The sequence below is a fragment of the Chinchilla lanigera genome, unplaced genomic scaffold (assembly GCF_000276665.1).
Source record: "Chinchilla lanigera isolate Chin_1 unplaced genomic scaffold, ChiLan1.0 scaffold00016, whole genome shotgun sequence".
In the NCBI taxonomy this organism is placed as follows: domain Eukaryota; kingdom Metazoa; phylum Chordata; class Mammalia; order Rodentia; family Chinchillidae; genus Chinchilla; species Chinchilla lanigera.
This window is the reverse complement of record NW_004955417.1, coordinates 15179120-15202036: the sequence shown is the minus strand read 5'-3', so window position 1 is coordinate 15202036 and position 22917 is coordinate 15179120. Positions and strand designations below refer to the sequence as shown.

The following is a 22917-nucleotide window of genomic DNA, read 5'->3' as shown; positions in this document are numbered from 1 at the left end:
TTTTAAGGTGCTTCTTTTGACCCAAAACCTGGACTCCGGAGAGAGATTTTGCTGGGTGTCTTTTTGCCCCAGTGCTGAGAATGGAAGAAACAGAATTTGACCTGGAGTGCCTCAAGTTGCTCATTCTTACAGGTATGACAACTCATAAAGACCCAAATCACAGCTCACAACTCTAAGCTTCTGTATAGTGCAGCTCCAGCGATTAGGGAGTTAGGTACCTAATACACACAGAAATTAGGCACCTGTACCCAGGGCCCCAGAAACATAAAAAAGATCCTTGTTTTGGTCTGATGGTTTGAGCATTCAATCATTCTGGGGGCTGTCTGGACTCCCCCACCAAACCCATTCCTCAGCCAGCTCTCATGCTGAATACAGCGGTGTGGGTGACCTCCACCCCATTCTGCAGAACAGTCACTCGGCCAGCTCTCAGAACCCCAGGAGATTGTCAGTCACTGTTATCTGAAGCCACCAGGCTCTGGGGCAGTTTGTTTAATGGGGCAGAAGACAGATCATTCAGGCTGGGTCCATGAATGGTCATGTGGGACAAAGGCCCCTAATGACTAACACTGGGCACGCAGCAAGAACAAGAAACTAATCTCAGATTATTATAGGCAGCACAGGGTAGGTGACACTACTAATGTGTATATATTTGTAATAGAAGTAGGTTTCCAGCAAAAACCAAAAATATGACATCTTGGCTTAATGGTTATGAAATAAAAATGATCACTGAAAGTGACAAAAATGAGGTCCCTCACTCTGAAGTGTCAAAGCATTCAGAAAAACTATTACTTGACACTACTTGGGAGATAAAGAAAAAACCTAATAAATCCGTAGCTTTAGAAGATGAAGTTTAAAAAAAAACATCAGTAGTGTGTGTTAGCCGCTATTGGGTGTATCTAACAATGTATTATAAAGAAGGGATGAATTCAGGAGAAAGAACTGGTCAGGTTACTAGAAATTTGGGGCTTTACAAAATTAGAAATGCTTTAAAACCTGATATAGCTGACTGTGTTTCCTCTAAGTTTGTATGCAGAAATCCTAACCCTGGCAGGTGGTATTACTAGGAGGTGATCAGTGTCCTTATAAAAGGAGTCCAGGAAAGTCCCTGGCTCCATCTGCCATGTTAGGATACAATGAAAAGACGGCCATATACAAACCAGGAAGTGGAGCCTCACTAGATACCCAATTTTTTTTTTGTTTTTGTTTTTCTCCAGTGCCGGGAACCGAACTCACGACCTTGCACTTGCCAGGCAAGCGCTTTTGCCGCTGAGCTAAATCCCCAGCCCCGATACCCAATTTTTTTTTTTTTTTTTTTTTTTTGGTTTTTCTCCGGTACCGGGAACCGAACTCACGACCTTGTGCTTGCCAGGCAGGCGCTTTTGCCGCTGAGCTAAATCCCCAGCCCCTCCGATACCCAATTTTTGATGGTACTTTTATCTGGGACTTCCTAGACTCCAGAAGGGTTAAGAAATACATTTCTGTTGTGTATAAGCCACACAGTCTATGATATTTTGTTATACTAGCCCACACAGACTAAGATAAAACTCGAAACAGCAAGAGATAAAACTGAAAGTCTTTGAACGTGAAGGCAGGTTAATATCCAACCTCAGGACTGACTATAGGCATCATATTGTTAAAACTTTTTAACTGCTAAAGCGATTGAGAACCAAATTCAGATTGAGGGTATATATTTCCCAAAGAAGCTCTTTTAAATTCTGAAAGAAAGTAAGGAAGCAAGACAGTAAAGAAATATGTTTTTAAAAGGACCGGGGATATGGCATATGGAATTCTCTGGAATCACATAGGTAAGAAGACTACTTCATTTTAGAGAAATTACTACTGCCTAATATTCTCACAGACCTAGACTGATGGAGGATGCTATTATCTGAGACTCACTACAAACTTCAGGTGGCCAAGGGAAATCTCCGAGAGCAGCGGTGGTGGGCCCATGGCATGTGTCACAATGGGCTGTTTGTATCTCTGAAAGCTCAAAAGTGTTTGCCGTCAGTTATAGAGGGTCAATCCTGAAGAACAAGGGTATGAGAGCTCCCAAGAACAGGAGCAGAGCTCAAAGACTAATTCTTTTTTCCCCAGGGTATAAACCTACAGTATATGCTCAGAAAAATTCAGAATTGCTATGGGTATATGTTTTTCATTTTATTTCCTTACCAGATTGGAGAGATTATTATTGTTATTCTGTTCTGTAAAAAAAACAGCAGGGAGAGGAGGTGCAGATAAGCTTGTAGGTCTGGAGATCAAAAGAAGTCATATCACCCTTGACCATTCCTCAGAATAACTGGACTTCACAGTGACTGCTTAGCACCAGGGAGAGTGGACAGAGACATGTTCTATGTGTGGGACAGAGACTGAATTAAATGGTTGATGGCTAAGGGATTATTTTGATGGGGCAGGGGACCATTGTCTGTCATCACAGAATAGCCTAGCCAGGCCTGCACAATGCCGGCACTAGTTAGTTCTATCGTCCTTTCTTTACTTTGCACTAGCTCTATGGGAGTGTGTGTACGGAAGCCTCTAGGCACCACACAGTAAAACACTGGCTATTTCAACCACAAAATGTATCTGGGAGATCCTCTGAGTTTTGTCACTTAAATCTGTGTGGGATCACTTTGGTCAGTAGGTTCTATCTCACTTGTGAGATAGGAAGACTGTTAGAGGCCTAGGTTCCCCTGTCTTCTGCTTACTATATTATTTTTAACTACAATCATAAACAAGAAACACTTAAATATATCTGGTGACACATAGGAAATAATGGAACGTACTATTGAAAGTCTACTCCATCTACTCCTTTTAAAAATTAAGATCACTACAATTTAGATACACACAATAACCATATTCATCAGAGGGAGTTTGTACCTGTATATACCTTGATTCCTCTCTCCCCCCAATCTTTCCCTTCCTTTCAACCTGTCTAACCCCTCCTTATTTACAAAGCTTTGTTTCCATTTTATACTTATCATTTTTCTCCTTCCCCATCCTTCCTCTTCCCACCCCAGTTCCTCTTTCCTTTTAAACAATTTTTTCCTATTTCATAATGTCTACTGCACATTTTTGTTCTTATTTATTCTTTCAGTTTATCACACCAGGAAGAAAATGTGATACTCATATACATGTGTCTGATTTATTTCACTTAAGAGTATGGTCTCAAGGTGTAGCCATTTTACCAAGAAATGTCTCAATTTCATCCTTCTTTATGGCTGAGTAGTACTCCATTATATAAAAAAGCCACCTCTTTGATATCCATTCACCAGTTGATGGGCATTTGTCTCTAAGATTCAACTATTACAAACTGTGCTGCCATCAACATGGATGCGCAGACATCACTGTGATACGATGTTTTGGAAAGATGTTTCTGTTGGAAAGATACCCATAAGGGGAATAGCTGGGTCAAATGGGAGTGCTAATCCTAGCTTTTTGAGGAATAGCTACACTGATTTCCACAGTGCTTGCACCGGTCCGCACTCCCACCAACAGTGGAGAAGGGTCCTTTTTCCTACAGCCCCACCAGTATTTGTTATTAGTTGATTTCTTGCTGGTAGCCATCTTTTCTGGAAATAGAATCTTAGCATTATTTTAATTTGCATCTCTCAATGACCATGAATGGTGAACCTTTTTTCATATATTTACTTGATGTGTGCATTTCTTCATCTGAGAAATGTGTATTCACCTTAGATGCCCATTTTTGGATGGGGTCTTTTAATTTGGAGAGTCTGAGGGAAAAACTAAATTTTTTTTCCCAATCTGTGGGGTGTTTCTGCACTCTGTTGGTGATTTCTTTTGCTGTGCAAAAGCTTGTTAATAGGATGAGATCCCAGTTGTTGATTCTTTGTATTATTTCTCACGCATGTGGAATTTTGTTCATGAAATCTTTGCCTATACCTATGTCTTCAAGAGTTTTGCCTCTTCTCTCTTACAGCAGATTTAGTGTTTTTTGTTTCAATATTTAGATCTTTACTCCATTTCAATTTTAGTTTAGTGCATGGTGGTTAACATGGGTGTAGTTTTAGTTGTTGGCATGCGGAAAGTCAGTTTTTCTAGTACCATGCTTTAAGGAGGCTATCTTTCTTCCAGTGAACAAGTTTAGCCCCTTTGTCAAGGACAAGGTAGCTGAATGTGTTTAGAGTTGTTTCTGTATCTTGTAATATGCTCCACTGAGCCTCAGGTCTTTTTTTTTTTTTTTTGCCAGTACCATCCTGCTTTTTAATCACAGTAGCTTTGCAGAATAACTTCTACTCTGGGATTGTGATGCCCCCTGAATTGCCTTTGATGCTGAGAGTTGTTTTAGATCTTCTAGGTCTCTGCTGGTTCCAAATGAATATTAGAAATGTTGTCTCTAGTTCTTTGAGGTATGCTAATGGTATTTTGATTGGGATTGCTTTAAATCTGTACAATAATTTTCGGGGTATGGCCATTTTCACTATGTTGGTTTTTCTTATCCAAGAGTAAGGAATATCTTTTCATCTTCTGATATCCTCTTTGATCTCCTTTTCAGAGTACTATAATTTTCAATGTATAGATCTTTTACTTCCTTTGCTAGATTGATTCTTAAGTATTTCACTTTTTTGGATGCTGCTGTGAAAGGTGTGGTTTCTCTAATTTCTCTCTGAGTCTGTTGTTTGTACAGAAATGCTATTGATTTTTCAGTGTTGACTTTATATCCAACTATACTACCGAATTTGGTCATTAAATCTATAAGTCTTTTGGGGGAGTTTTGGGGTCTTCCGTGTAAAGATTCACGTCATCTGCAAATAATAATAAATTAACTTCTTCCTTTCCCATCCTTATTTGTTTTCATTTTCTTATGTAAGTGCTCTGGCTAATGTGTCCAAAATTATATGAGTAGGAGTGGTAATAGTGGACATCCTTGCCTTATTCCTAATTTTAGAGTGAAAGTTTTCACTTTTGGCCATTTGGTATGTTGTCGGTCATAGATGGTTTTTATCAGATTGAGGTAAAGACCATCTATTTCAATTTTCTATAGGTTTTTAAAATCATGAGTGGGTGCTGGACTTTGTCAAATGCTTTTTCTGTGTCTATTGCAATGATCATGTAATTTTTGTCTTGGGCTCTGCTGATATGGTATATTACATTTATTGATTTGTGTGTGTTGAACCATCCCCATGTCCCTGGGAGGAATCCTACTTGGTCACGGTGTATAATCTTCTTGATGATTTGCTGCATTCTGTCTACCAGTATCTTGTTGAGGATGCTCATTAGAAAGACTGGCTTGTAGTTTTCTTTTTTGGTTGGGTCCTTCTCTGGTTTTTGGTATCAGGGTAATACTTGCTTCCAGGAATGAGTCTGGGAATACTGCTTCCCTCACAATTTCATTAGAGTTTCAACATTAGTGGCATTAGAGCTTCTCTAAATTTTTTTGTAAAATTCAGCAGTGAATCCATCAGGATCTGGACTTTTCTTGTTGGTAAGTTTTAAATTAATTTTCAATTTCACTGACTATTGGGTTAAGAAAAATAATAAAATTCCTCTGGTGTTCATAGTTCTGTAATAGTGTCCAAGTTGGACCCCAGAAATGTGCTGTGTAATTCCATCAAGTTTGCATTTGGATTTGTGGTGGATATGGGGCTGATCTTGGCTTCTGGATATGGGTCCTGGAACTGCGTTTAAGCTGACAAGATCCTGTCCATCCACCCTTGGTCTCTTTTCTCTTAATAAGCTATATATGAAGATCTGGGGAGAGGGAAGGGGACTTATAAAGCACTACAGCACTGTGGCCACGTTATATAATATTTATTCCTGTCATTAAAATATTGAAGCTGGCCCTTCCTCCAACTGTCACCAATCTTCTCTTCCACTGGGCTGCAATCCCCGTTGTGGTACATCTTGCTGGGTCTTCTTCCTCTGCTATTTCAACTTTTCTTCTACCCCACTTATCTTCACCCCACCTCAAATTTTCACTTCCTTTCTTAGTGGGAGAGTTTATCCATCTCTTTTTCTTACTCCCAGCCTATCCTGTTTACAGCTCAAATTCATCCAAGTGTTTTCCTAAAGGTAACTTTTCCCGTCAGAAGAATTCTATTTTCTAAAAATGAGATGATTTACTTTTGAATCTTTAAGTTGAAGACATGCTAACACTTATTTTGTGCTGAGAACTGACGCATTTAAAATGATCTGAAGACATGTTAATTAGGCATTTTACTTGTTCAGCTGACTTTTGGTTAAAACTGAAGTTTTCATAAAAAATGTCAGCCCCTACTTTGGGAAGAAGTAGTTTAAACTTTACTAAATATATCTCTGTGTACCTAGTTTGTAGAAGAGCATTTGAAGTAGGAAAACCAGGAGATACAAGAATTCTAGACTTTGTCTTTGAAGGGAGGGAAGAAGAGATTTTTGTGTATGCTAAGGGGCTGATCCCTTTCTGGCAGAGGGAGGACAGGGATGAGATGTAGCCTGGTCTCAACCATGGTCTCTCTGTGTACTGGACTGCAGAGCTGTCTTTGGGTTGGACTCTATATGTTCTAGTAAACACACTGGTAGTTGTTATGGACAATCACTTGAGAGTGTACAGGCTGAGATGGAGAAGCCCTTTAACAGAATACTGATATGCTAGCCTGGACAGGCTTCTATCCCTTCTGTCCATTAAGTTCTAAATAAATTGCATTCTTTGTTAAAAAATAAAAAAAAATAAAAAAGAGAATATTGATAAAATCTGGGATCAGAATGACTCAAAGGCCTGAAAAAGACTCTGGTGAGTGAGAAGGGACAGATTCCAGAGACATTCCTGGGGCATCTCTAAAAGAACCTGGTGATTTCCTAGCTGTGTGGGCAAAGAGAGAAAAGGAAGGCACGGGGATGGCAGGAGAAAGAAGCCAGGCTTAGAAACTAGATGGTCCTGGGTTTGAATCCTGGTAACACAGCACAAGATCACTTCTTTGGCTTCAGGTGATATCTAATTTTAAGGGATGTAATATAGGGATTAGTGATAATATCTTTAGAATTCTTGAGATAAAACAGGAATCCAATACAAATTTATATCAGTATTATTTAAGGCTTTGTACTGGGAAAAAGTGATAACATTAAATAAAGCACAGATTCTAGGAAAAGTTGGTTTGGTGTCCAGGAAATGAGGTGCTTGTAGGTCTCTCAGGATGAGATGCTTGGTGAGTAGCTGGAAAGTGGAGCTTAGGAATACAAGAGGCAGAGAGAGATATATGGGAATGATTAGGTGATAGACAGTAGCTAAAGCTATGAGAGGAATTAGATCTCCCAGAGAAGATAAGACGGGAGATAAATTTCTAAGATGATTAAACAGAAAAGGTTGGATAGGGATGAAAGAAGAGCAGATGTAATTTTTCCCTCTGCATACTTTTTGAAAAAAATTTAAGAGAAATCCTTACTCCTGAGTATCTTTGGAAACAGTTGTAACTCAGCCAGAACAAACTGTAAACGTGAAGGAGACTCTAGACCCCAGACTTGGCAGACATTCAGAAGTGGGTGCTGACTTGCTGCTAATTGCTCTGGACTTGGTATGGGGGTGGGGAAGGTAAGCAAAGTAAGCAAGGAGCCAAAAATGCCTGTACTACACGTTTTCTGAATCTGATATTCACTTAGATTGACATCTTTTTCTCTGTGTAAACTTCCGCAGAAGGCTAAAGATAGCTCTGAAAATTACTACCTGGTACTTTAAGCATCGGTGCTAGCAGTTACCTTCATGTGCATATCTGCCTCCTGGTTCACCGAAGCATTTAACAAAATATCTCATGAAATTCTTGCAGACAAGAAATATCTTATACAATTTAGTCGAAGTGTGTTTTGCCATGAGTTTAAATTTAAGAACAGTGGGCTACATGACAATAGAGTTTGCCTTATTCTTAGATGACTGAACCCAGATATGAGGGAAGTACCCAGTGATTTCCCACTTTGTGCAGGCCATGGATTTGTCTTGTTCAACATTTTTATTAATTACTTAGATGACTATGTAGAACGCATGCACACCACATCTATAAATGACTTAAAGCTCCCATGGATATTAATATATTAGAGGACAGCATCACAATTTTTAAAAAGGTAATAGTGGACTAGGCCAGCAGCATAAGACTTGATTTTGGGGGGATAAATATAAAGTACTGTCAGCGGGTTCAAAAAGTCAACTGTGTAGCAAATCATATGATAAAGATTTGGGGGATGTGGTTGACCACAAGTTTAATAATAATAAATGGTCTGAATATGTTATTAAAACAATAATTCAGTCTTCTATTTTATTAATGGAAGCATAGGGAGGTAATAGGTGGTTAGACCACATTTGGAATACTGTGTGTAATTCCAGCTGCCAGATTTTTAAAAGGGAACATAACACACTGGCATATTCAGACAAGGGTAACTATGGTGATGGGTCTGCAAATCACATTCACTAACACAGTGATTCAAGGAACCAGAAACGCTTGGCCTGGATAAGGGAACACTTACAAGACAACGCGGAAGCTGCAATCAGAAAACCGCAAAGTGGCCCTATTGAAGGGGAACTCAATAACGTGTGCTGCCCTAGAGGGCAAGATAAAGATCCATGAGTGGATGGCACTGGAAGAGTTTTCAATAGATTAGGAAGAAAGTTTTGCGTTGTCATGACTGGAATAAGCCATGACTATGTTACTAGGGCCTTCTGAGATGAGATGTTATGGAAGCGGGAATTAGAAAACTTTTTTTAACCTATACTTTGATGACCTTTCAGGGAGCAATATCTGTAGATGACCTTTCAGGGAGCAGTATCTGTAGCCACAGCAGGACTTTAGAGGGCAATAAGTGACCCTATGTGGTGTAAGAAAAGCAGGACTAGGTGATATGTGAGCAGATTCAAGTGCCAGTCTAATTTGCTTAGCGTAAGGTACCTAGCTGATTACAATTTAAATTTTTTTTTTTTTTTATTGTCTTTTTTGAGACAGGGTCACGCTATGCAGTTCAGGCTGGCCTTGAGCTCACTTTGTAGCCCAGGCTGATCTTGAACTTGCAACAATCCTCCTGCCTCAGCCTCCCGAGTGCTGGGATTACAGGCTTGTGCCACCACACCCAGCTCTGATTACTTTTTAAACCTCATCCCTCTCATTATGAAAATTATTGCCCTTATGATCTTAGAGTCACTGTGGTAATCAAAGTCTCTATCTTGGGGCCAGGCATGGTAATTCTAGCACTTGGGAGGCTGATGCAGAAGGACTGTAGTGAGTTTGAGACCAGCTTGGGTTACACAGTAAGTTCAAGGTCAGCCTGAACTATGTAGCAAGACTCTGTCTCAAAAACAAAACAAAACAAAAAACAAAACAGAACAAAACAAAACAAAATGCACAAAGTCTTTAAATCTTGGGACTTACTACACTTTACTGTTACTTGTGTCCATGAAGGTAGGAACTGCACCTTATTTAGGACAAAATGTTTGGTACTTAATAGATCCCCAATAAAATTTTTTGGAACAAATGAAGGAGAGACTGGAGACTGTGTGTGAAAGCACTTTATAATTACTATAGTTCTGTGCAAACACGAACGGTCACTCCCACACATCCTCACTAACACTTCTGTTAAGATCAAAGAGCAAGAATTTACTGGATCTTTTTAGAAGTGAGTTCTTGTATAAAAGGATAATTTTAGTTCTTTTTTATTTTTGGGTTCAAACTGAGCATTCTGTTTTGCCATTTCAATAGCTCAGAAATTACTTTCTATAAACCATTCAATGACTTCTCATGGCTCTTAAGAGAACAAAACTTCTCGGGAGGACCCACAGGGTCTTGACAAGTTTGGTCTCCACTTGCCTCACAGGCCTCCCCTCTTCCTTCTCCCGGCACCAGGGCTTGCGGGCATCTAGTTCCTTAGAAGGACCACGCTTTCACTCTGAGCCATAAAGCTTCAACGTATTGCTTTTTCTGCCTAAAACAGTCTCCTCCCCTCATGCCTAATTTGTGCCTGTGCATTCTTGAAGGTACAGATGGAAAGCCCTCACCCAGGGACATACTCCCTGGGCTCCCAAATCATCTGGTGTGTCCTCTTATGGCATACTTCCTTTTTTACTTCCTTCCTTCCTTCATAGCTCCTCTTGGAGTTTGGAATAACTAAAGTTTTCATGTGATTCCTTGAATGTTACCTATTTCCTATACATACAAAGTTCACAGGGGCTAGAGTTTTGTTCTGTTTTTGTTCAGTGAACTTCATGTAGTTCAAGTATCTTTAATGTTTGGCACATATTAAAAGCTCAGTAAGGGCCGGGGATATAGCTCAGTGGCATAAGCACCTGCCTGGCAAGCGCAAGGTCCTGAGTTTGATCCCAGGTACCAAAGAAAAAAAAGCCTCAGTAAGTATTTGATAATTTAAAGAATGAAGCAAACTTTACAATCCCTTTGTTAGTTAGTTAGTTAAAAAACTCAGTAAGTATTTGATAATTTAAAGAATGAAGCAAACTTTACAATGCTTTGTTAGTTAACTTCTATGTGCTCTTTGTACCTTGTTTCGAGTTTTTCTTTTCTTTTTGGTATTTATTTGAAGGGACTTTATTTTTAAATTTGAGTTTTAATGTTTATATTGCTTTAGAGGGGTATGTTATACATTTCCTCTTCCCATATTGCTTAACTGTAAAAAATAAGGTTTCTATCAAAAACTTGATAGGATTTTGAATTATTCTGCAATAGGATCAAAAGTATGATTTAAAATTACCAGTGTGAACTTGTTTCTTATGCCATATTTACTGAGAACCTAAAGATCCCTACCTACCAAAGTCAAGTTGCTACTCACTGTCAAATTATGGAAATGAGCATCAGGTGCCATTTTCAGGCCTCTGGCTGAATAACCCTGTGCTGTTTTTTAGCCAGGTGTGAGTCAGGAGCACAATCCCAGAACATCATCCTGCACCACCTTCACAATCAGAATTTTGTGGCACGTTATGAGGTCTTATTGATACCTCTTGGTCCAAAGGATATATTTCTCTGTAAGGTTATAAAACTACTTTTGCAGTATCTCACCTAATTTCAAACTTACACAATATGAAACTGTTCTACTTACAAAACTACACCCAGGGACATATGTAGGACTGTCAAAAGCTAAAGGAGTTTTTTTCCTTGTAGCATAATGGAGATTTTATGGTGTTTTAATTCTGATTGTTTAGGTCAGCTTTGAAACTCACACCCTGTCCCAAGGACCCCGGGGTTGAGGGCAGAGTCCTGGGAGACAAACCTCCTCCCACAGAGGAATGGTCTTTCATCAGGGACACAGCTCCCTTCTCCCCCAGTGATTTATATGCCTGGGGTGTTGCTGCAGGGCTATCGGTAAGGGCCTGAAACCCCTCTTCCTCCTGAGGAGGACTACATCCCACTCTGCAGGACATATGGTACACAGCTCCTAAAAGATTAATGGGAACATGAGCCTTTCTTATGTCCCCTGACCATGGACGATAAGGGTGTTAGAAAGAGTACCTCCCCTCAGCTTTGAAGTAGCCCCAACTATGAAGGTTTGAGGAAATTTAGAGGGAATGGGAGCCCCCACATATAGTTTGGCAGGTGGAACGCTTATTGTATAGAATTCCCTAGTCATATAAGCAAGATTTCAAAACCCTTCAAACTGATGCAGGGGAGTTTGGAAACCTTGAAAAGGTTTACAGAAATTTACAAAATTTACTTTGCAAATTAACAAGATCAGGGACATCTGAGCCTGCACAGTGGTCATCAAAGGACTGCTGATGGAAAGCACACCCTAGGCAGAGGGGCCGCCACACACGCAGGTGTCAGCTGAGCACGCGCCCCAGGATGCTCAGCCATTCTTTCCTGTCCCTGGCCAGATCCTTCATCTGCTTCCGCAGCTACTGCGCTCCCAGGCCCTCCCTCTGTCCCGCTCTCTCAGCAGATCACTCATTCCACACGTCATGAACCCAAGGAATGCACAACCAGTCCACTTCATCTCCCGGCCCTGTCCCTCCGCACGTCTCCATCTGTGCCTGTGCCCATCCTCGCTGCTTTGCCCGGCCAGAGAAGCAGAAATGGCCCTTTTCCAAGTTCAGTCTCTCTGCCTGGGCCTTGGGTTTACCTCTCTGGGCCCTTTCTCACTCACATTTTCCTCTTCTTGCCTGGCTCCTCTCCCCTGGTGTGTGTGAGTTTCCTCCCCACTGATCCCAGTTTCACGCGGCCTCTCCTTGAGAGAACAATTCTCACTTGCTCCTCTGTCCCCTCACTTCTGTTCACTCTGAACTCTTTCTAATCATAGTCTTGCTTGGCCTCTCTAGGGGTTTCCATCCCATAACCACTCCCCTTGCAGGGGCTTCCCTGTCACCTCGCACAGGTCTCCTACTGCTCGGCTCCTTTACTCCTTTTGCTGCTCCACTCTTACAGGCTGGAATTTCCCCCGGGAACACCAGGGACCTCCTTCATACCATCTCTGTAACCTTAACTTCTCATTCAATTCAATCATCCAGTCAATCATTTATGCAGTTGATATTTATCAAGATTTTACTGTGTTGACAGGTATCTGCTATATGCTGAGGATGAGTAAGGTATCCATCTAGCCAACAGAAATCTTTACAATAATTAATTAGTCCAATTAAAGGCTACCAATGTTACATAAGCACATAGGGCACCAGAGAGGAAAGGAAAAGATGGTAAAGGGGCTTTAACTGAATCTTGAAAGAGGGACACGCCCCAAGGGCTAGGAAAGAGAGGAGTCAAGAAACTCCAAGAAAAGAAGGAGTACGTGTAGCACTGTGCTTTAGATCTGGGCTTCAGGGCCAGGAGAGCTGGACAGAATCCTAGGCCTGACTCTTGTAATGCATGGGAATGAGGATGTGCTACTTTTGGAAGTTTCCTTTTCCATTTGTAAAACAAGTTCTTATGTGCACAGCTGTTGTAAAGCTTAGATAAGAGTGAAAGTGTTTAGCATAATGCCTGGCATAGAGTGATTATTAAGTAATAACCATTATTATTATTCTAAATATGTTTATGAGTATAATATGTGTTTTATAACCACTGAAATGGAATCTTCTTCATAAGCTTGTTGTGAAGATTAAATGAACTAAAAACTCTATGTGAAAGAACTCTAAAGAAAAGAGCAGCACATTATTATTCTGCTATAAAAAAGGATGAATGCCGATATACACTATAACACAAAGGCGTCTTCATGATAATGGTAAGTGAAATAAGCCAGATACAAATACTTTATGATTTCCTTTATCTTAAGTACTCAGAGTAGGCAAATTCATAGAGACAGAAAACAGAATCAAGGCTACCAGTGTTTGGGGGAAGGGAGAGAAGGTAGTTATTGCTGAACAGGTACAGAATTTTGATTTAGAACAGGAAAGGTTTCAGAAATAGTGGTGATGGTTTATAACACTGTAAATGTCATTAGTACCACAAAATTATACACTTACAAATGGTAGGTTTTAAGTACAGAAGAAAGAAAATGCCAGGTTCACATGCCATTTTCACCAAAAATAACACCACTGATACTCAGGGTAAGAGGAACAAATCAGAACACTTTATCTACTTAGTATGTCTGCATGGTTTTATGGATTACTTGTATAAATATGCATTTTTAAAATTGGTAAACTTTTAAAAGAAGGAATTAATATAGGGTCAGTATTATAATCATCTAAAATCTAGACAGCTGGACTACGTTCTAAAAACAGACAATTTTATTTCATTTTTGACCTGTATTAGATCCACGATGACCTGATTTTACTAAGACGCCCCTGTGATAATCAGTTGTATAGTATATTCTGGAGATATATAATTATGTTTAAGAATTTACAGCCTGATGCAGATGTAAAACGGATACGTAAGTGCCCTCACAGAGATAAGTTCAGTATTTAGAAAATTATGTTTAAAATAAACCACCAAGACCCGAGTGATGGGCACTTTCGTTTGGCCTGGGCAGGAACACACGGCGCACTCACCTGTGTTCCCTGACTGTTGATGTCGACGGCATCACTCCACTCGGCAGTTACTGCATCCAGCAAGCCTACTTTCAGGAAGAGACTAGGAAGTAAGTCTTTGGTCTTGCAGTCTGGATAACTGGAAATCTGATGATATAGTTCATGATGAACTGAGCTCTCAGGAGGAATTTTTCTGCAATAAACCTCACACTTTGGAATTTCTGAAAAAAAAAAAAAATTTATGCATACTTAGGCCTTAACATTGACTTAGGTACATTAACTATAATGTGGCAAAGTAAATTTCTCAAGAAGGGTTAGAAATACTTTCAGCACTCTGGATCACAGGCATCTACTAAGTAAAAACCTCAAGAAAAAATAAAAGTTTTGTTATTTAAATTCAATGCTATTAAACATACCTTTAATATTTTCCTTTATAAGCACTGTTACTGGACACCTGTTGTGCACAATTACTCGGGGACTAGGGTCTTCTGAGAGTGTTAAGTAAGTCACTCCAAAGTGCTCTTGATATGTCAGTGCTAGAGCCCTAGAACACAATCAAACCACACAACAGAAATGGTTTAGAAAAATGCACACTTTCTCTCTTGGGTTTATGTTTACCCAGATTTGCAATATTCTGAATTCTAAAATATCTTTTTTTTTGTAACTCAGGGGAGATGTTTTCCAGAGAAGGAAACCATACCCTCCTTTATTGCTTATCATGTATAAATTGTAGATTTACTATTTTTTTGAGACATGGTCTCCCTATGTAGCTTAGGCTGGCCTTGAACTTACTGTGCAGCCCAGCCCAGGGTTTCTTCAAACTCATGGTGATCCTTCTGCCTCAGCTTTCCAAGTGCTGGTACTACAGGCATGCACCACCACTCCTGGTTAGATTTACTGATTTCTCATGGTCATAACAGTGGCACAGATTTACCATAAAAATTCCAAATGTGTGAAACATTATTTAGAAGATAAAAACTATAACTCAGAGAGAACCATAGTTAATTTCATGCTAGGTCTGCCTGTTCTTTTTTTGTCTGTGCATGTGGGCCTTTAACTCTTTAGAGAGGGGACCTTCTCAAAAACTGCTCAGTAAATCCTGGGAAAGGAGGAGCTGACCTATTTTAGAAGGACTGCTAGACAGCTAGCGTGCTTGTTCTCCTCATTTTAAAGATGCATAATGTTTGCTGTCAATTTTCATAGAAGGATCACGTCTTATAGAATCTATATTCTGACCATCAGAGGCAAAGTTGTATTAACTTGGAACTATGTTGCATGGGCATTGGTTGCCCTCTGTGATTCAGAGACAGAAATTTTCTTAATGGTATTTTTGTTTGTTTGTTTGTTTGTTGTTTTTTTTTCTGGTACCGGGAATCGAACTCATGACCTTGCACTTGCCAGGCAGGTGCTGTGCCACTGAGCTAAATCCCCAGCCCCTGTTAATGGTATTTAATGTCAAAGAAAGAAAAAAATTTTCTTCGAACTCTAGATTAAATGTACTAATTATAAAAATGAAAGAAATGAGGGAATTTGCTAAATGTGGCTCTTAGTTTACACTCCTTCAGTTGGGTCGTAACACTAAAGAATTTCCACTTGCCATCTCTCCTCCCTGCCAGTGTGAGTCCTTCCCAGAGATACCATTTGTACGAGAGGTCCAAATGGACTACCCATAAGCGTTTGGTAAAGGCACATTAATAACACCATCAAGTATGCCCTGCTGGACTGAGGGGAGGAAAGAGATATGAGATGGGAAAGCAGAAAATGCATTCATTTTCACAGTAGTCCTTGGACTGACAGGAAAGTTATTTTCACAGCCTAATTTTGAAAAAGCTGGGCAAGCTCATTTCCAACAATTTCTTTTAGACAGCCATGAAAGCTAGGAGCCAGAAGTAGAGTATAGCCCCTTTAGTCTATTCAGTTTGTTTGTACAAAAGATTAAATTAGCCTGGCGTGGTGACGCATGTAATCCCAGCATTTGGGGAGGCTGAGGCAGGAGGATTGCTGTGAGTTTCAGGCCAGCTACGTAGTAAACTGGGCTACATAGCAAGTTCAAGGTTGGTCTGAACTACATGGTGAAACCCTATCTCCAAAAAAAAAAAAAAAAAAAACATTAAATTATACTACAATTCTTAGAATTCAAGTAATTCTGGAAATAAAGTTTTATTTCAAGTTTTTACTTTCACTTTAAAAATAAACTTTGGTCTTATAGACATAAGTTCCCATACCTTTCAAGACCACTTTCTTAAACTCAACACACTTAACATTGTATGACACCAGAATTTAAAGGTACAGTATTAAGGATAAAAGTTGTTGTAAAATTAGTGGTGTTTGTGAATACTGTAAAAGAAGAAAGGATGCATATAGGGAAGAGGACCTTACCACGATGGATAATTTGAGTTAAGCTGTTATCTTTTAAAATATTACTATTAAAAATCTCTACATACACCAAAAAAGTTAGGATGGCTAAAATCCCAAACCCTAAAAAACTCATGATCATGACAATAAAGTGCCTTTCATAAGGTCACAATATGTTTTCTTTTGTAGTTGTTATGTATGCCATAAATAAGTTATTCCTTACATAGCCAGAGAGGATGTATCTCATGCAAAGCAACCACAAAATAGAGGTCCAGTTTGAACAAACCACTACATTTCTCTGGCTTGATTCTGTGGTTGTTATTTGCATAATTGGTAATCAGTAAGTGGAGCAACTCGCGTGTGGGAGCAATCACAGCACAGTCTTCTGTGGCTTGTGTTTATCTAAGTTATCTCTCTAAATGGTTTTTTAAAAAAATCCTGTTTTGAAGTAAAATACTGGCAAAGAAAAAGGGTTCCAGCTTGATATTCTCATATGTTAGCTTTTATCTCTCATTATTTTGCAGAGATTAAGAACTCCTAAAAGAAGGCGATATTTTTCAGTACAATGTACAGTAAGTCCCTGACTTATGAATGAATTCTGTTCTAGAACATTCGTTACGTTGTATTTGTTCATAAATGCAACAAAATGAGTTCTATTCCTTTGATACAAATACACAGGTACATTGCTTTGCGTTTCCCAGCAGTCCCCTCCACATCATCTCTGCTTTTCCTCCTGCTTCTGGACATCCTGGGCTCCAACTGAGCACTGCACTACTGCACACTATCACACTGCACAGGAAGCACACAGCAGCACAGCTGTGACAATGTCCAGCAGATATGTGAGCTCCTTTACAATTTGTTCACATCTACAAATGGTCATAATTCAAGGTCTGTCCATATCGGTGAAAGTTCCCAACTCAAATGTTCGTAGGTTGGGAACTTACTGTATTGCTGCTATTCTATGGTACAAACATTATCTGCCCCAGTATATGCCGGATAGGTAAAAAAACAAATCTCATAGCAGCACACTGGAATAACACATATGCAATCACAAGATTTGATGAACTGAATATAATGCCTAAATGTCATTAAAGGTAAAAAAGTCCAACCTAGTATAGCACACGGGGAGCACTGTAACTATTCTCCTGTCTGGGCATCTCCACGAACAATGACACTGATGAGCAGATGAGAGCATTTACATATATGTAAAATACCTGGTGCAGAATCCGTTTTCTCTAAAGTTCCCAAAGGGCACTGCCACACTCTGTCTGGGAAACTCTTGTGTCACTATAGCTGGCAGGCTCCAGCACTGCGAGCTGTCAGCACCTGCAGCAGGAGAAAAGCCCAGCAAGATCTGTTTCTGAAGCAGGGATGCATCCAGCATGGACAGCCCGATGTCAGGCACTAAGTCCCAGCAAGGAAGGGAGCTGGACTTCACAGCAGACTGCTCTCTCCCTGGGCAAATGCTGAAAGTAGCACTGTCTGGAACATGAAAATCCTGGAAAACAAGAAGACAATGGAAAAGCACATTTACTACAGCAATGCACTGAAGTTACAAAGGACAGTTCCTAGGAAGCCATAACCACGTGGTCTTGGAAAGTGGCTTACTTGGGGACGCAGGAATATCAGCAATCCTGTTTCCATAAACCAACCCTAATGAGATAATTAAGGCAGTGGAAGTAGGGTCTGCTTTTCTGGGCATCATGAAACTTGATGGAGCTGGGGTGGGAATGATTAAAAGGTGATGCAAAATTTTCACTGTCCTCCAGGTACTGCTAAAATCCTGACGTCCCAAGGGTAGAAATGGTACGTGCAGAGGAAATGTTCTCGTAGACAGATCTGGCTGCACTGAAAGGTGTGGCACACTGGAGGACTTTGGGAGAAGGGACCTGAATGAGATTTGGAACAGGAAACTGGAAGCTCAGAAAACAAATTTTGTTTAGGCTCATCCTGAGGGAGCAGCAGACTCTGATCCCAACCCTTGGTGGAATTCTACAATTTTTGGCATTATAGACTCTGTGTATTTTATTTTATTTTTGACACAGGGTTTCACCTTGTTTTACCATTGTAGACGAGCCTTAAACTTACTATGTAGCCCAGGTTAGCCTAGAACTCATAGCAATCCTCCTGTCTCAGCCTCCCCAGGGCTGAGATTACAGGTGTGTGCCACTGTGCCCGGCTCTGGCTCTGAATTTTAGACTTAGAAAGGACCTCAAGGGATAACTTATTTGCATCTTTTCTTTTACAGCTGAGGAATCTACTTTCCAATGAGACAACATCACAAAGGCACCAAGTGGCAAAGCCCAGGAAAAAGCGAGGCTCCCTGCTTCTGAATTTGGGGTTTCCCCAATGTCCCAGTTTTTTCAGAGGCTTGGGATTGCCAGGTTGCTCTCTCTCTCTCAAAAAAAATCCCATACCTGCTTGAAGAGGGCACAGTGTTCAAAAAAAAAAAAAAAAAAAAGAATATTCCTCTTGCAGGCAAGAGCCAGACTTCTCCACTTTCCAGGAAGCTGAGGCAAATCAGGAGTTCTGGGTGACACTTCTGCAGCTTCTGGTTGCTGCTGTCGTTTACTGAGTACCTATTCTTTTTACTTATCTTATTCAATCCTCACAAAACCTACATGGAATTACCCGTCTTACAGATGAGAAAATTTGTCAGTGTAGAAAGCTCTGACCCAATTTCTCAGGAAGCCCTAGATGAGGAGAAGCAGGAAATTATCAGGACACATACGCTCTTGTCAAATTCTCACTTACAATGTGCGTACTGTTGATCTGTATTTTCCTTGTGGGCAATCAACTGGATATGGTTGCCCACCTATTTATTTTTATCACTATTCTGGTGAACCAGGATGGAATTTTGATTATTTTTGGAAATATTACAACATGTTATAAACTAGAAAGTATTAAGCTTTCATCCTATTTAATTACTTTAATTTTAGGAGCTGAACATGTGAAAAGCACAGACAAAAGTAACGATAATGCTATATAACAGTTTCAAAAGCATAAAACAGTTAACATACCTCTTAGCATATTATAAAATTTTGAAAAGTTTCCTTACTGTCTTACAATCTAATTGTTCACTTTAATTACACAAAAGCTGAATTTAAAAATCTCTCTCATCAGTCCTGGATTTATCTTTTGCTTATTTTGCCACTATACTAACAGAAAGGAGCTGGTATGTCTTCAAATTCACTTCCTTCACAGACACAAGCTCACTGTCCCTGGCTCTGGGGCTCCGTTCAGGCCCTCATCCTTGGCCAGCGTGCATCTTCCAGCGCTGCAGCTGTGAGGCAGATGTTCCTTTTCATGTAGGTTGGGAGCCAGCCCTCAGGACCACTACTCTGCTAGTCAGGCTGTAGTGATGTTGCTAGTGGACTGTGTTGGAGCCTCTGAGCACCTGGCACAGGCAGAACTAATCCAGCAGTGTGTTAGGATCTGCCACTTTGTAGGATTTCTGCTCACTGATGATTGTGGAAACACTGGCCATGCCATCTATGGTTTTAGATATAGCAAAAGTAAGTGGATTTCTTTTCATCTATATTCAGTGTTAACATTTTGTTTGCCCTAGGTTAAAAAAAAAAGTTTATCCTGTTTGTTAATTTATCAAAATATAGACAAAATAATCATGTTACAAATTGCTTACCTCCTTTCCAGAATGTGGATTGGAGACAGATAACTGTGGCTTGTAAAATATGTGATATGGTGTATTATTGATTATTGTAGTCTTGTCTTCAATCTGAATAATCTGTATGCCTTGCTGTACCATGGAAGAAATGCAGAACTGACACAGCTGCAAGATAATTGAGAAAAGAGCAATTTTTACCATAAGGCACATGCAGACCATATGACTACTCTTCATATGCTGTTTTATCTATTGGTTGCCGAGGACAGCAGTAATTTTACATTTCTCCACAGTACTTAATAGCATTGCTTTTTTTCAGTCTCAAAAATGCCTGGCCAATGTCAGGAGACAGTATTTACTTTATAATAGGGTACTTTCGTCAGCCAGTTACTCTTGCTGCTATTGTGTAGTGACCAACAAGAGACTTGTTTTTGTGTTATTTCCTACACTACCTCACAGAGTATTTATTTATAAAGCACTTATATGTAAACTAATATCATTCATCTTACTCAGCAACATTCGACCCAACATCCCTCCTCCTCATGCTCATCATAGCAGTGATCTCACAGAATGCCTGTTATAACAGTAATGATGATGATGCAAACAGCAATAATGGACCCTTACATATTATTATATTATGCTTCTCCCATCAGCTTTAAGTACTTTGTGCATTTTAACTTATGAATTCTTCATAATACTTACATAGGGTAGTTACTCTTTTACCCGTTTATAGTAGAGGACAGTGAGATCAAGCAACTTGCCCAAGGTTGAGGTGGAGTTGGAACCCCCATGGTGTGCCTCTGCTGTTCCTGACCTCTACACTGTCTCACTGCCTTACCATACTACATGAAGAACCGACACTCACAGAAGATGTAACCTCACTAACAAGGTTATATGTGGCAATCTCAAAGCAGCAGTTTTCAAAGGGTAGTTGGAAGATTCATGCAGGAATCTCTGAGCAAGAGGTCCTGAGATGAAAGCTATTTTTTTTTTTTTTTCTTTTTTAGAGACAAGGTTTCACTGAATAGCTCAGGCTAGCTTTGAACTCACTATGCAGCCTGGGATGGTCTTGAACTTGTGGCAATCCTCCTGCCTCAATCTCCTAAGTGTTGGGATTACAGGCGTGTGCCACCATGCCTGGCTTCAAAGCTAGTTTTATAAAAATACAAGATGCTGTTTATCTTTTCACTCTAATTTTTTCATAAGTGTAGAGCTTTTTTTTTTTCCAGAAGCTATGACATATGATGCGATCTCTCTGAGTGTTTTAAATGTTTCTAATCTGTTTTTAATCTTTCTAATCTGATAAAAGTGATATAACCCATAGAAGCAAAAGGTCTCTGGGTTTCTCAATAATTTTTAAGAGTATTAAATAAATCTTGAGAATAAAAAAAAAGTATGGAGTTACTAATAAAGAGCAGTTGGACATCAATATATTTTCCAATAGCTCATTCATTTATTCACAAATATTCACTTAGTCCTCACTGTGGCCACTTTGTGGGGAGCTAGAGCTAACGGGTGCCTACTGTAACATTTTTTCCCAGCTTTTGATGGTAGTTCTCAATTTACAACTACTCAACTCTGGGTGACTCATGCTTACAGCTCTTTGCCACTCACACCCACGTTACAGTACTCTGGCCAGCAGAGCATCAACATGTGTTGCCCAGACAACTCTGAGGAAATGGATACCAGTCTGAACACTGAAAAAAGACCAACTTATTTCTTAAGAGTGAGAGAAACTTATTTTTTAAAAAAGTGAACAAATGATCCTAACTTTCTCAAAAGGTTTTTCAAAGATGCTCATCAAAACTCTAACTTTTCCCCAGGGGAAGGTCACCTGAATTGTACTACTCTGCTAAAGTATCCCTTCTTTTTCTCATTTGGGACAGCTAAAATAATGAAGATGTTGTATGAACGGCATGAGACTTCCACGTGGCATGCTGATATTGTACTTTCAAGTACTTATTACTATATTATTCAGTTAAGTGGTTTTCATAAGCTTTAGATTTATGCTGAAACATGCACACCATTTGCATTAAATAATGGATTCAGTATGTTTTTTTTGTACACAAGTTTCTAAAGACATAAGCACTTCCCTTTTGTAACTTTTTTTTTTTTTTTTAAAGCTTTCTTGATACAGGTCTCCCTATGTAGTCCAGCTGGCCTTGAACTCATGGCAATCCTCCTACTTCAGCCTCCCAGGTTCTGGAATTACAGGCATGCACCACCATGCCCGGCTTTGTAACAATGGCTCTATGCGAAAAGAATCAGTCCACATAATTTTGCTCAGGAAATAATCTATGCTGAAGGGGACTTTGTACTTTCACATAATGCTCTGAATATTAGCAGCTCTATTTCCTGTTCTAAAAAATGAGGGCCAAGCGCAATTTGTGGATATTTTAGAATAAGATTATTTCCCCCCACATACTATAAATCAAGGGACTGCTGAATGTTCTGAAATAGAGCAGTTATTGGGTAAATTATGTGACACAGCTTTTATCACTAGTAAAAGGAAAAATACTGTAAAACAGAGGTATGGGAAGAAATCAAGTGTTTCACTGTTATACACTACTGAAGATAGCAATACCCCACAGGCATTAAAATAGAAAGGATAAATTTATTTTAAACAGGTTAAAGGGTGGGTATGCTATTTCCACTGAGCCACATAAACTTTGATTTTACCTTCTGGTGTCCGAAAGCACCAAGTCTTATTTCAACATCAACAAACGCTTCTTCATCCAATGTTACAACTTCACCATTACCTCCATCTTTCCACTTCGGAGATGTCAGGTTATGAACCAGTTTAATTGCTACTGACTTGTGCACAGTATTTGTATTTGCCCAGTATATCCCAATTTGAAAAGCTTCCTAGAAAAACAATGTCTCACTTTAGAATATTTTTCTTAACTGTGACATTTTTGAACTTCAATCTCAGGATTTTAAAACATGATATAATAGGTCTACTAAGGCAAACAAATATTCCTCTTTTCCTTTTCTTTTTGGAATGGTAACATGCATTTTATCTTAGTTCCCAGTGTCTTTCTTGATTCACAATGAAATTCACTTTTTTCAGAAT

General features: G+C 39.5%; 1 protein-coding gene across 3 annotated transcripts in view; it reads right to left on the bottom strand.

Annotated features, from left to right (window-relative positions):
- Positions 1-22917, bottom strand: part of Vps13b (vacuolar protein sorting 13 homolog B (yeast)) — a 657708-nt gene that overhangs the window by 26070 nt on the left and 608721 nt on the right. For all 3 annotated transcript variants that reach the window (XM_005381857.2, XM_005381855.2, XM_005381856.1), the window contains exons 50-54: positions 22524-22709; positions 19866-20012; positions 17437-17720; positions 14284-14411; positions 13889-14088 (exon numbers count right to left, since the gene is read on the bottom strand). In XM_005381857.2, coding sequence (XP_005381914.1) covers positions 13889-14088; positions 14284-14411; positions 17437-17720; positions 19866-20012; positions 22524-22709 — 945 coding nt within the window. The remainder of the gene's footprint in view (positions 1-13888; positions 14089-14283; positions 14412-17436; positions 17721-19865; positions 20013-22523; positions 22710-22917) is intronic.